General features: G+C 43.5%; 1 protein-coding gene across 1 annotated transcript in view; it reads left to right on the top strand.

Moving 5' to 3' along the window:
* Positions 1-2,861, top strand: part of LOC126417135 (sterile alpha motif domain-containing protein 1-like) — a 71,527-nt gene extending 68,666 nt beyond the window's left edge. The window contains exon 3 of the mRNA XM_050085032.1: positions 2,667-2,861. Coding sequence (XP_049940989.1) covers positions 2,667-2,861 — 195 coding nt within the window. The remainder of the gene's footprint in view (positions 1-2,666) is intronic.
* Positions 2,862-15,027: the final 12,166 nt, after the last annotated feature.

The raw sequence follows: 15,027 nt of genomic DNA, 5'->3' as shown, positions 1-15,027 counted from the left end.
AGTGCAAAATTATTCTCCTTTTTGAGTGCATTCCCAGTTTCCAAGTCTTTGCCTTCGAAATAATCGCGCTGGATTTCCCCTGTAGTCTTCTTTAAGTGTGATTTGCATGCAAATAAGGGACTGTACAATTTAGAATTGGTATGGTATCAGCTCATGTTTCTTTCATATGGGTTGTTGATTACTGTAATAAATCACAAGTTTTAACCAAGGTTGCTTTCCCAATTTTTGCCCTCTCCATGCACTGCTGCACCTTATGATTGTTCACCCCAAGGGTAGAGGAATCAAGAATTATCTGACTCAAAATAGCGTTTAATAAGATTTTCACGTGTAATCATATCACAGGGACATAACTGTTGCGCAATAAAATATTAGGGTTTGGTGACGATAATACATCGTCCTGAACAAGTCGATATTGCACACATGGCGGGAAAAAGTGGGACAAAATGTACGTAAATTGCTTGCTTTCTACTTTTAGTACTCCAGGGCAAGTATCAAAGTCCGTTGTCGTATGGTAGCTAGTGAGCTAGTGTTATTACTGAAGGATGTTCGTTGACAGGTCTCAGGGATTAATTACTTCTTAGAGCAACAGCAGAGTTTTTAGTCACATCTCAGGTGGATGGAATGTACTCAAAGGTAGTGGTAACAACTGTCAGGATAAATAGTACGCTTTCAAACTCTACCAGTACTTGTAGCGAACAATAAGCTTAGGGAATACAGATAGATCAAGGTATGGATGCTACATGGTCGTAGATATTCAAAGGGATAGTGCCGACGGTTGCTATCATCTTCGCCTGAAGATGATGGAGACGCATTACATCGAAACGTTGCTACGAGACGACGACGCCACTCGGCTGACAACCCGTGAAGACTTCATATATACAATATCACTATGTCACAACTGGTGTCACTCACCTCATACACGTACGTGAGTCTCATTGTTTGTAGAGATATGAAATAGAATGATCACAGAGTCTCATCTGTAGGTAAAACAGGTGGAGACTACAATCAGTTGGTAGGAAACCGGGAAAGCGCAGTCTATAAGGGAGATTACCTACAAAACATTAGTGCAGCCCAATCCTTACGTGTGTCAGATCTGTACCAAATAGGAGCACCTGGGGATATGCAACGTTTCAAAAAAGGCAACACGTGTGGTTTATTTAACCCATGGGAGAGCATCATTGGAGGTGTTCAAAAACATGAACTGGCCGGTGTCTGAAGATAGACGCCAACTATATCACGAACATTTGACATGACATTCCAATATTAAGTGAGGAATCTAGAAAAGTACAGCAACCCCGTCGTTGGCTATTGAGAGTGGCAGTATGAGGACGGATCCAGCAGCGGAAACAACCATAAACAAGTTAAATGCACCAAAAGAAATAAACAAACAGAGAACAGATTCTGTGGGGCTTATAGCAGTATTAGTAGATCGGTAACTGGTTAAGGGTTTTATTTTAGTTTTGTACTAATAGAAGTAGTTGTAGTATTTAAAAGGTATCAGAAATAAATAGTTAATATATAAATTTATTACTACCCAAGGAAATGTGATTGTATGGCCTGTTTTAGTTTTTCAGATGATAGGATGTAATCATGACGTATAAATAAATAAATACAAATGACAGTCTACGTATTGCTCTTTCAGGGATAGCGATGACAAGATTGGATTAGTATTTTATCCATCGTCAGCAACTGTGTTCCTATTTGTTGAACTAATTAGCAATAAGTTGCACGAAAGAAATTTTATTCCTTTACCAGTTTCAGGGACGTAGTGCCCTTCTTCAGAAGTCTTGTTGGCGACACTTTTCTTATTAAAATTAATTTGCTTGGAGATCTTGAGAGTCTTTCGGTTGTTTCTTCTGTACAAGTAGTCAAGACAGACGCAAAGAACGGTCTACTCCTACAGGAAAAACAAACTGAAAATACTCAAAACCCCGACCACATTAAGATTAATAAGGAATGTATCGCCAATAATCCTTCTGAAGGAGGCCATTAGGTGCATGAAACCGATAAAGGAATAACATTTCTTTTGCGCAACTGGTTGCTGATTACTTCAACAAAAAGTCTGGATTAGTTACAGCACGCACAGAGGTATTAAAACAGTCGTGCTTCTTCTCGCTCGACACGCGATTGGAACTTTTTTTTTTTTTTTTTCCACTTGCCGCCCTGATTTTACGACCCACCACCTAAGTGCTTAAGGTGGGTCTATTTTGACCACTTGGCCGCTACGACCGGTGTGCGGACACTGATGTAGTTGATGAAACTCACACCAGTTCCCGCATCCGGTCGCACCGTTGCCCGTGTCCCGCCACGTGGAGGCGGGTCTGTGCTTTTTTTTTTTTTTTTTTCTTTACTTTGGCAGCTTTCCCAAAACCGATTTAACAAAAATTTTACAAAAATTAATTTTGAATTGGAAGAAGGAAATACAAGGAATAGTTTAGTCTGAAGAGGAGAAAAGACGATAGGAAAGGAAGAGAGTCCCACCACCGTAGGGGACTGAGGATGAGCGCCTTGGCATTTATGGAACTGCAAGAAATGGCGTAATGAGAATTACTTTCTGCCATGCACTTCACACGATTTGCAGATTATAGGTGTGTATGTAGATGGACATATGCCGTGAGGCACTGAGCGTATATTCCCAGCTTACGGGCGGGTGGTTGTCTCGGCAGCTGGCACGGCGAAGACGGACGCGCAGACGCGGCAGCCGCGGCGCCTCCAGTGCGGGGGTGGAGGAGAAGGAAGAGGAGGAGGAGGAGGAGGAGGCGGCGGCAGCTATCAGCCGCTCAACAGGTGGGGCGGCGCGCTTATCAAGACGTATTAGCCTGGCCCGCAATCACAGGCGGTCACGGCGCGCGGGTCAGTGATCCGGCGGCGGTGCCACTGCAGCGGTCAAGGCGGCGGGCCCGGAGTTGCCCACCTCTGCCCTCCAAGCGGCTCTGAAGCACGCCTTCTGTACCTCACTACGATATGTTGTGTGCTTGACGGCTAGTCTTGCTGCTATTCCAGAATGAATTTTTCTTTGAAACTTCCTGAAAGTTAAAACTGTGTCGGTCCGAGAGTCGATCGTGGAGCGTCACCTTTCGCGGACGGTGTTCTTACCGAACCAACTGTCCGGGACCCACGATGCACCCACCCAGTTTCCTTACCGCCAGTCTCCATCTTACTTTCCAAATTTCACCGAAACTTTCCCGCTCGCCTTGCAAAACTGGCACTCTGGGGAGAAAGGAAACTGCGGAGAAATAGCCACACTGTAGGTGAATCTTTCACTTTGGAGAGGAATATGTGTTGGTTTTAAGCTGTATTCATTGCATCTGCGAATCTTGTTACAAAAAGAAGAATGCATAGGATTGAAACAACCTTTATACCACAGGTCAAGCACACAGTACACAAAGAATTACGGACCCAAAAGGGTTCATGATGTCTTGCTTTAAATCGATGTAATGTGAATCTCTTGTGTGGAATCTGAGAGCCGTGCCATGGAATCAGAAGGGGGTCGGGGGCGATATGTTCTCAAAGTTTCTGTGTCCACTTTAGATCTTACAAGGAGCTGCCAAGTGAAACCGAACAACCACCACAATGGGACTATGGAATGATTCCATTGAAAAGGAATCTCCAAACGCATTAAGACGTTTATCCTTCTGTTTCGCAGAAGGCGACCGACCACTGACAACTCCACAGCCGCACCACTCTCGCACTTCTGCATCCGATTGTAACCGACGTCCACAAATGTCTTTCTACAGGTCGCCAAAGATGTGAAAACCACACGGTGAACGTTCTGGGCTGTACGGAGGATGTTGCAGCGTTCCCCAATCAAATCGCTGGCACTTAGCCTTTGTCCAGTTGGCAGTCAATGTGCGGACGGACATTGTCATGGAACTGGATGATTCCGTCTGACAGCATTCCTGGGTGTTATTACTTTACAGCGCATCACCGTTTGTGCAAAGTCTTCAGAGTGCTACACATTGCTTGTGGCTCCGTGCTCGAGGCCTCTGTAGCCAAAGAAGGAGGTCATCATGACCTAACTGGAACTTGTGCTTTGGGTTTATTTGGCGGGGAAGGTGTGGGATGTTCCCACTGTTTGCTTTGTCATTTGCTCTCGGGCTGTCAGAATGCTGTCGGATAGAGTCATTCTGTTGCACGATAATACGTCCCACACCCTATCAATTGAACGAAGGCTAAACCTCAGCGATTTGGTTGAGAAGTGCTGGTCAGATAGTTCACCATGTGGTTTTCGCATCATTGGCGACCTGAAGAAAGACAAGCATGGACTTTAGTTTCAGTTGAACGAGGGTGGCCGTGCGGTTAAAGGCGCTGCAGTCTGGAACCGCAAGACCGCTACGGTCGCAGGTTCGAATCCTGCCTCGGGCATGGATGTTTGTGATGTCCTTAGGTTCGTTAGGTTTAACTAGTTCTAAGTTCTAGGGGACTAATGACCTCAGCAGTTGCGTCCCATAGTGCTCAGAGCCATTTGAACCAGTTGAACGAGGAAGTGCAAGCGTGGGCGATGTTGTGGGTCTATGAGCGACCGATTGCATTCGACAGAACAGCAGTCGATCGTCTCGTCTCCTGTGGGATAAATGTCTCAATGAGTGTGGTGATTACTTTTGAATGGAACCATTTCTCGGCCCCATTGTGTGGGGTGTTGGTTTTAATTTGACAGCATCTTACTTACTGAACTCATCAACAGTTTTGTTATGACGACTGTAGCTGAGTAAGTAAGCTACTGTATGTGCAATAACGTCAGCTACCATCCAGTGTCTGCCAGTTCGGATAAGCACAGCTTGTGATGTGCGCCCTCCCAAGTGCCCCAGCGCACAATGTAGTGTGTGCAGAGGGGCAAGGGCGGGAGCGACTACCAATGCATCTTGCTGCTGCAGTATCTGTGCATTCTACAACTTGTACGTTATGCAGCGAATTAACTAAGTTTTTAACATGGTTTACGATCACTGACTTAAAAGGCGTTGGTTCCCTACTTCACCCTCTTAGAGGCGTTTTATCTCCTGAACTAACTTAAGTTCCTCCTCAGGATTAAGCTATCTCTGTACCAAATTTCGTCGATCTGAGTTCAACGATGTAATCGTAAAAACATAACAGACAGGGTTACTTTTGCATTTAATGATATTAGTATGGACGTGTGGATTAGACACGTTGAGGATTGTATAAGCATTGTATTCATTACATTGAATCGTATTATGTAGAACATATCAACCAATAATAGCGCTTTCACAAATATGATAACATTCAAAAGTCAAAGAGTAAGTACCTTTTTCACAGAGCAAATACTTCTCTCTAATTGGCTTAATATTCTTCAAATCAACAAGTATCCTGTAGACAATGGAGAAAAGAACAGCAATCGGTCACGAAATCTGTCGTTCTATTACAGCAGACTCTATTACATATTCATCCTCAGCGCTAAAAAATACAGAACAGGAGAATCAGGAAGCAATATAAGGTGTTTAACAAGTATTATACGTGCAGAAATAAGCATCACACAAGTGACTTTAGTCCAGAGTGTCACGTGGTAAATAATATTGGTTGATGTAGAGCGTACAAGAGACTAACATGAACTGAAGCCATTGCTTACATGGTTGAATATGAAGAAAACGTGACGTCAGAGACGTGTGGTGTCCTCTATTGAGGCACCGACGAACAGCAAAATAATAGCAAGCTATATAATTTTTAAAGAATTTTATTTAAAAAAAATACTGAACAGTAAACCACAGCTGGCCGGAGTGGTCGAGCGGTTCTAGGCGCTACAGTCTGGAACCGCGCGACCACTACGGTCGCAGGTTCGAATCCTGCCTCGGGCATGGATGTGTGTGATGTCCTTAGTGTTAGTTAGGTTTAAGTAGTTCTAAGTTCTAGGGGACTTATGACCTCAGCAGTTGAGTCCCATAGTGCTCAGAGCCATTTGAACTATTTTTTAGTAAACCACAAGATTGCATTTCTTTCCTCCATTGTTTATATTCAACGATCGCTGCCCAGAGTGGGGTCATATGCATTCCAAACTAATTAAAATATCTTGCGCTACACAGTTTCTAAAGTAGCCTGTTTTCTTCCTCAGGGTTCAAGCTAACTCCATATCAAATTTTATCGAAACAGGTTCAGCGGTTTAGTCGTGAAAACTTAACAGGCAGACTTACTTTCGCATCCATGATATTAGTACGTATATGCGGAGGAATTGTCTGCCCTTCTGGCAACAGGTAACCATACGTTGCTGGAACAAATGCGCCTACCAAGTTGAAAGTTGTCTGTCACAATCTCAACTTTCAGTAGTGATTTATCTTTCACGTTCTCTAAATCGCAGACACTCCTCAACGGTAATTCTGTACCTAGCAATCGATCTCTGAAAACATAAACGTCTTTGATTCACTTTGTAGGAGTATATGACTAAACACTTTGATCAGCAGTTTAGGCGGACGAATCAGGGGCGAACGCGACGCGTGGCTCGCTGGAAACATTTAGTTTAAAGGCACAAAGTGCGTTCTGTTCGACGCTCCCCTCTACTGCTTTTCCTACTCCTTCTCGCGTTCGCCCAGCCCCCATTTTCCTATGTCACCTCCCTCTATCGGCTCCCCCTTTTTTCTTTTCCTCTCCTCTCCCTTTTCCCCCTTATAGATCCGGGTCCTTCCCCCCCCCCCCCCCTCCATCTGCCGCCATGTCACCTGTATAGTGCTTTTATAACTGAGTAGTCAGTGTTGTGCGTCCACTGTGTCAGTGTTGCGAACAGCCGCCATACTGTCACTAGTTGTGTGTGTGTGTGTTTTTTTTTTTATCTCGTGCGAAGAGAAATCAGACTGTCGCCGTGTTTTTTAATTGTGCCCGTCTACTTCTTGTGTGCCTTCATCCGCATCGTCACCGCACTGTTTTCATATTTTAAAGTCCACAACTTACTGCCATTTTACAGTTTTTTTACAATATCACCGTTTTATCACCTGTTTTTCTCGTTTGTTTCTATTCTCATTATGTTTTTTATCTTTTCTGTAGGCTGTAGAGCAGCAAATTACGTTGCTGCCAGCCCGCCCCCCCTTGGGGGGGGGGGAGATTGAAATCCAATAAAGAAAAATAAAATCTGTTCGACGCTGTCGCTCCGCATGGATTAGTGCGTGAAGACGTTCCTGTGGTTGAGCAAGATATTAAGTAAAACTGAAGTCATTTTCTATTGTTCATTCTCAGATGTCATGCTATAAATGTTAGGTGCCTAGGTTCTGCTACGTATTGCAAGGGTTGGCGTAATATTTACAACAGTTTCAGGTATTTAGTTTGGTGAGATGGGCAGTTTCCGAAGCGTGGTACAGAATCGGGCTTGCATTAGTTCATCCCTATACTAAGGCAGTTAAATTCATCATATCTGCGTTTAGTGAGCCTTTCCCAATATTTTGTAATGCAAATGGAATTCTCTTTGTTTAGAAACAAAGATGAGCGTACGAGGTGTGGCTAGAAAAAAACCGGACTAGTACTGGTGAAACAATAAAACGAATGCAATAAGGCTGAAAGTCGCGTGGCCTGTCACGTGACTCTCGCTCCGCCTACTGCTCGAGTTTCATCTGTCTCCTGCACTCAGTCTGCCCGTGGCGTCTGTTTTAAGTAGTTGACGTTTTGTCTGTGCGTCGGAAAATGTTGAGTGTACAGAAAGAACAGCGTGTTAACATCAAATTTTGTTTCAAACTAGGAAAATCTGCAAGTGAAACGTTTGTAATGTTACAACAAGTGTACGGCGATGATTGTTTATCGCGAACACAAGTGTTTGAGTGGTTTAAACGATTTAAAGATGGCCGCGAAGACACCAGTGATGACACTCGCACTGGCAGACCATTTTCAGCAAAAACTGATGCAAACATTGAAAAAATCGGTAAACTTGTTCGATAAGATCGCCGTTTAACAATCAGAGCAGTGTCTGAGTTAACAGAAGTTGACAAGGAAAGTGTTAGGCAGATTCTTCATGAAAGTTTCAACATGAACAAAGTGTGTTCAAAAATGGTTCCAAAGTGTCTCACAATTGAACAGAAGGAACGCCGAAGAATGATTTGTTCTGACATCCTGGAAAACATTGAAAGTGATCCCACCTTCTTACAAAATGTTATTACTTGCGATGAATCGTGGTTTTTTACTTACGATCCCGAAACTAAACGCCAATCGATGCATTGGAAAACTCCTGGTTCTCCACGACAAAAAAAAGCACGAATGTCAAAATCGAAATTCAAGGCAATGATGATTGTTTTTTTTTGACATCAAAGGGATTGTGCACATTGATTGGGTACCAGAGGGACAAACAGTGAATCAGCATTACTACATTAGCGTCCTGGCTACCCTACGTGAGCGAGTACGGAGAAAACGGAACGATTTGTGGAGAAAAAAGTCATGGATCCTTCACCAAGACAATGCCCCAGCTCACAGTGCGTTGTCAGTGAAGACGTTTTTGGCAAAACCCAACATTCCCATCTTAGATCATCCACCCTACTCACCTGATTTGGCCCCCTGTGACTTTTTTCTTTTCCCTAAAGTCAAGTCAGCTTTGAAAGGAACTAGATTTGAGACTGTTGAAGCAGTAAAAGAAAAAGCGACGGAAGTAATGTATGGACTTACCGAAAATGATCTGCAGCATTGCTATGAACACTGGAAAATTCGTATGGAGCGGTGTAGAGACCGAGGAGATGTGGTGGTGGTGGTTAGTGTTTAACGTCCCGTCGACAACGAGGTCATTAGAGACGGAGCGCAAGCTCGGGTTAGAGAAGGATTGGGAAGGAAATCGGCCGAGCCCTTTCAAAGGAACCATCCCGGCATTTGCCTGAAACGATTTAGGGAAATCACGGAAAACCTAAATCAGGATAGCCGGAGACGGGATTGAACCGTCGTCGTCCCGAATGCGAGTCCAGTGTGCTAACCACTGCGCCACCTCGCTCGGTAGAGACCGAGGAGAGTTCATTGAAGGAAATAACATGAAATTGTAAATAATTGTAAAAATATGTTTTTTCCAGCATCAGTCCGGTTTTTTTCTAGCCGCACCTCGTATGCCGTCCCGTCGACATCGAGGTCATTACAGATGGCTCTCTTGTTTCAATCTTCCGTTTTTGGTGGTTTATTGTACCACGTGTTCCATCAGCGGATATTCTGCGCGTCATGCTGGGCATAATTACGCTTTAAAACCAATTATATTTTCTTGATCAGAGATTCTAATGTTTACTCGTGATCCCTAGCCACTGCTGTAAATTTCTAATGTCTCGACAAATTAGTATGCATTTCGCTATCGGCGTCGAGTTATTTCAGGTGATGTAAATTTCCTGGCCTCATAAGAGATACCAATTTTTATGATGCCTTATTGCGGACACTAGTGCACTATCTATTTCTTTGCATGTTTTACAGATCACAATCTAAGTCACCATTTGGGATCACGGAGGCAGCCGGCGGTTCATCATTTTATAAACGACATGTTTGCTCGTGTCTTTGAATTTTATATTTGTTTAAAGAAAAGCTAGGCTAATAGACCATCAAGCATGCTTACTGCAATAACTTGGCAGCGACTGGGTTACTTACAGGTTGCCGGCCGAAGTGGCCGAGCGGTTATAGGCGCTACAGTCTGGAACCGCGCGACCGCTATGGTCGCACGTTCGAATCCTGCCTCGGGCATGGATGTGTGTGTGATGTCCTTAGGTTAGTTAGGTTTAAATTCGACGCCTTTATCATGACATGCTGCACCGCCGCCCCCTAAATGTGGTCGAACTAAAATATCCTGAAGTACGGTGGCGCGTGGTGTGGAAGACTGTACACGATGCCGTGTTTGATTCCGATGTCGTTTCCCAATGGTACGTAGTCGTTAATGGGAAGCTGGTGATGCAAGAACGTCTCTACAATATTCACATGGTAGAATCTCCCAATTGTGTGGGTTGTAATAAAGTAGATTCTGACGAGCACCGCCCCAGCTGTGGAGAGGCGGAACCGGTTTGGCACCTAGTGCGGCAGATGCTGGCTTATCTCTTGCGAGTTAGGCCGGAGCATATATCTGCACGCACGTTATTGTTTCCGGATGAGACGTTTTACCCCACGACGCGAACCAACTCTGTCACCTGGATACGTGGACATGGGGTCCATTACCTCTGTAGTGACGGACACAAGAATTTACTTGACTTCTGGCTCTATTTGCAAGAAAGACATCGTGCTATTTCCGGACATACCAGATATCCACAATGCTTCGCAAACTACCTCTGGAGTGCTTTTCACAGCCCGCCGTGTAGCTGGAATGTTCCAGGCAGTGGTAGATGAGGTCAGAACGAACTGCAAACGATCATATATTGAACAATCTTTATCAGTGGGCGCAGTCGCTGGGAAGCCTAACTACGAAGTGGTGGCTTTATTTTCATGTTATTTATGTTTACTATCTTCGATAGTGTCTTCATTCTGTTTTAGTTTTCCAGGCTTGATTAACTATAACTGTTCGCACATTGATATCTACATCAATAAAAAAAATTTAAAAGAAAATGAAAAACAAAAATAAAAATTAAAAAAAATATAAAAAAAATCTTCCGCACCCTACTAGAAATACCCTTCCCCCATTCCTTTCATAGTGTTTTTGTGGGTTGATGCATACACGTTAGTCCCGTATAGTGTAGTTTCTACACATTTTCGATGGGGGGTGGTTACGTACAGTTAGGAAGGTAACGCCTGAAGAGGTAAGAGTTCATTCTTGTTTTGCAGGGACACAAGTGGCGGTGCCCCGTAGGGATGGCTATGATTTTGTTTTATTTCTTTTGTAAGGAAAACAAAAAAAGGGTGAAGAGGTAGGAAAAAAAACAAATAAAAAAAGTACATTCTAAAAATTAAAAAAAAGTAGTTCTAAGTTCTAGGGGACTGATGACCTCAGAAGTTAAGTCCCATAGTGCTCAGAGCCATTTGAACCATTTGAACGTACAGGTTATTGATATTGCTGTTGACGCTCTTCACAGAATTAGTGCGTTCGTAGAATCCATTCAAGTGTTCATTTATGTCCACCTTTATTATGCTGCACGAAGTATTCCTAGCCTTCTCTTATTCTGTTACTTTAAGAAATTTTAGTTAAACAACATTATCTCGTCATTTCAAAGGTCTAAACTACATATACAAGAGGGCATGTTTGCATGTAATCAGAAATTAAACGAGAAGCAGAAGGGTTATAAAGTGAATGGCAAAAAGGCGCAGTTCTTTCCATCAGACGATTAGAAGACGTGTAGAACTAAAAACATCGCTATATGATGAACAACGGCGGCCTTTTCACCCTACTTTGAGGTTCGCAGGACGCTCCCATGGCTTCTGATAGTGTCAAAATTAACACAGACGAACTCTATTCCGTCTACTAGGAAGCCTTCACTACAACAGAGTACCTCTTCGTATATAAAGTATACACATTTTTTGATTAGGAGGTGACGTTATCGAAGCTACGTTCAAGTCAAGAAACACAGCGTAAACGTGACTTCCAGAATCTACTGCCTCTTTGAAATCTACATCTGAATACGAAGACGTACTGAAAAGTAATGCCTCAGAATTTTTGTGCGAAAACTCTTTAAGCTTTTTAAATAAAACGAACATTATTGACATTCGACATACAAATTATTCATTCTGCATATTTACAACTCTCTGTCGGTAGAGAACTCCAAATTGTATCCAATCCCCAATCCCGTCTCCGGCCATCCTGATTTAGGTTTTCCGTGATTTCCCTAAATCCCTTCAGGCAAATGCCGGGATGGTTCCTTTGAAAGGGCACGGCCGATTTCCTTCCCCATCCTTCCCTCACCCGAGCTTGCGCTCCGTCTCTAATGACCTCGTTGTCTACGGGACGTTAAACACTAATCTCCTCCTCCAAACTGTATCGCGTAACACGACGGTGTGTAACGTAACTATGTCGATGCGTGAGAAACAGCGTGATGTAATCGAGCTTCGAATTCTAAGAGTTCGTCCACACGTGGAGCACCCTGTCCTTCAGCATGACAGTGCAAGACCACACACGAGAACTGCAACATCTGCAGTAACTTCATCCGACCCTCTTTTTTTTTTGGGGGGGGGGGGGGGGGTGGGAGGGAAACACCGTCATTTGATTGTATATTTCTGTATATCTCCTGGGTACAATCTGGATTTCAGCTTCCACGCTACTATCAAGTAGAGTATTTTGTTGTGTACTGTGCAGGAACACATTTGCTTAACAAGAGATAAATGGCACAAAATTAATGTGTTGTAGGAATGCGGCACATTATTATTTCCCCAGATACGACGAGCTTGTATGATAATGCGCTGCGTTCCTACACAAGTGTGACACATTATGTGAAAACTACTTTCGTCCGCAAGTTTTGCGCGCGAGGGTAGTTACAAAACAAATGCGGCTAAAAAATAACATATCGTTTTAGACATAAATGAGGCAGTACAGCAAAGCTAACATGACCAAGCCTATACCTGCACAAAATACATGTTGCTTAAAATATTATGCTAGGAAGGCCATCACACAAACAAATAGACAGTCTTAATTACTTTCAGCTGCTTTTAGAATGTAATTACGAGGGCAGTTCAATAAGTAACGCAACACATTTTTGTTCTGAAACAGGGGTTGTTTTATTCAGCATTGAAATACACCAGGTTATTCCCCGATCTTTTACCTACACAACACTATTTTTCAACGTAATCTCCATTCAATGCTACGGCCTTACGCCACCTTGAAATGAGGGCCTGTATGCCTGCACGGTACCATTCCACTGGTCGATGTCGGAGCCAACGTCGTACTGCATCAATAACTTCTTCATCATCCGCGTAGTGCCTCCCACGGATTGCGTCCTTCATTGGGCCAAACATATGGAAATCCGACGGTGCGAGATCGGGGCTGTAGGGTGCATGAGGAAGAACAGTCCACTGAAGTTTTGTGAGCTCATCTCGGGTGCGAAGACTTGTGTGAGGTCTTGCGTTGTCATGAAGAAGGAGAAGTTCGTTCAGATTTTTGTGCCTACGAACACGCTGAAGTCGTTTCTTCAACTTCTGAAGAGTAGCACAATACACTTCAGAGTTGATCGTTTGACCATGGGGAAGGACATCGAACAGAATAACCCCTTCAGCGTCCCAGAAGACTGTAACCATGACTTTACCGGCTGAGGGTATGGCTTTAAACTTTTTCTTGGTAGGGGAGTGGGTGTGGCGCCACTCCATTGATTGCCGTTTTGTTTCAGGTTCGAAGTGATGAACCCATGTTTCATCGCCTGTAACAATCTTTGACAAGAAATTGTCACCCTCAGCCACATGACGAGCAAGCAATTCCGCACAGGTGGTTCTCCTTTGCTCTTTATGGTGTTCGGTTAGACAACGAGGGACCCAGCGGGAACAAACCTTTGAATATCCCAACCGGTGAACAATTGTGACAGCACTACCAACAGAGATGTCAAGTTGAGCACTGAGTTGTTTGATGGTGATCCGTCGATCATCTCGAACGAGTGTGTTCGCACGCTCCGCCATTGCAGGAGTCACAGCTCCTTGCGGCTCAGATGACACACGCTTTGCCCAACGACTCACCGTGCTTTTGTCCACTGCCAGATCACCGTAGACATTCTGCAAGCGCCTATGAATATCTGAGATGCCCTGGTTTTCCGCCAAAAGAAACTCGATCACTGCCCGTTGTTTGCAACGCACATTCGTTACAGACGACATTTTAACAGCTCCGTACAGCGCTGCCACCTGTCGGAAGTCAATGAAACTATACGAGACGAAGCGGGAATGTTTGAAAATATTCCACAAGAAATTTCCGGTTTTTTCAACCAAAATTGGCCGAGAAAAAAAATGTGTTGCATTACTTATTGAACTGCCCTCGTAATTTCAGTTTTAGGCTTGCACTTGATGTTAGACACAAAGAACCTTCAGATAAGTATATCTCCATCTAAATTGTCCAGGATGCTTATCAAGTGTCACTGTGGTCTCTCCTCGTCTGAAATGCGTAAAAGGTGTTGGCGTTTCAATCTGAGGCTATGTTATTGGTGATTCAAAGAACGAACTCTCACCAACGGATGTTTTTACAAGTTTTTCAGTGGTATTTCACCGTCGCAAGCACCATTTTAGGACGGAAAAAGGCACTGCATCATGTTCTACACAACAAAAATGTGTTAAAAGATACTGACCGGCAATTATTGCTTATTATTACAAATGACACAGGTGTACTCGAAGTTAAGTACAAAAACAACTTTTGACAGTGGCTGTAATGTTTAATAATTGAAACTATCGTTTCACAGTTCTCTAAAACATTTACAAACTATATTTTCACACTCAAGTACTAGATAGTACCAAAGAAATGATGGTTTCTGTGCTTTCACCTACACATTTTCAGCCACCCACACAATATCGCGACCCACGCTAGGGTATTAATATTATCTTGGAGTACGAAACGTTTGTCATATTCTGCTGGTAATGCTACGCAGGTATGGTACTGACAGTTGACGCAAAGTCATTTAGAAATGAAACCATATTCTATAACTAGAAGTCGACAGTGTATGTGGCATCATTTGCCTGTAGATGTACAACAACCGGGCAGCAAGTGTCAGATACTCGGATGCTCGAACTATTATGTCACTACAGTAGCCGACAATATGTATGTCCACTGGTTGTCAGTTCTTGCGGTGTTGGCTGGAAGGGGGAGGGGGGAGGGGGGAGGGGCTGTGAATTACTGGGATTGCCCTCTGTGCTACAGCACAACATTAACAAGTTGCCCACCATATTACAGTATTACGGCAGCAATTTGCCATGTTACAGCACATTTTACAATATAATGTTACAGGATTTTCCAGTGTAACTGCTTTCCAGCTGTTTTTCGGGGTAGCTGTTTTTCAAGAACAACCCTTTTCCAGTTTAACCATTTTCCAGTGTGTTTTCCAGTGTAGTAGTTTTCCAGTCTGGCCATTTTTAGTATAGCCATTTTCCAGTATAACTGTTTCCTGGTGTAGTTGTTTTCCAGGTGCAACCATTTTCCAGTGCACTCACTTTTCATTATAGCCATTTTCCAGTGTACCTGTTTTCCAGTGTAACCATTTTAAATGT

The sequence above is a fragment of the Schistocerca serialis genome, chromosome 8 (assembly GCF_023864345.2).
Source record: "Schistocerca serialis cubense isolate TAMUIC-IGC-003099 chromosome 8, iqSchSeri2.2, whole genome shotgun sequence".
NCBI lineage: Eukaryota > Metazoa > Arthropoda > Insecta > Orthoptera > Acrididae > Schistocerca > Schistocerca serialis.
The sequence above is the reverse complement of the archived record's forward strand: the minus strand, read 5'-3'. Positions and strand labels throughout refer to the sequence as shown.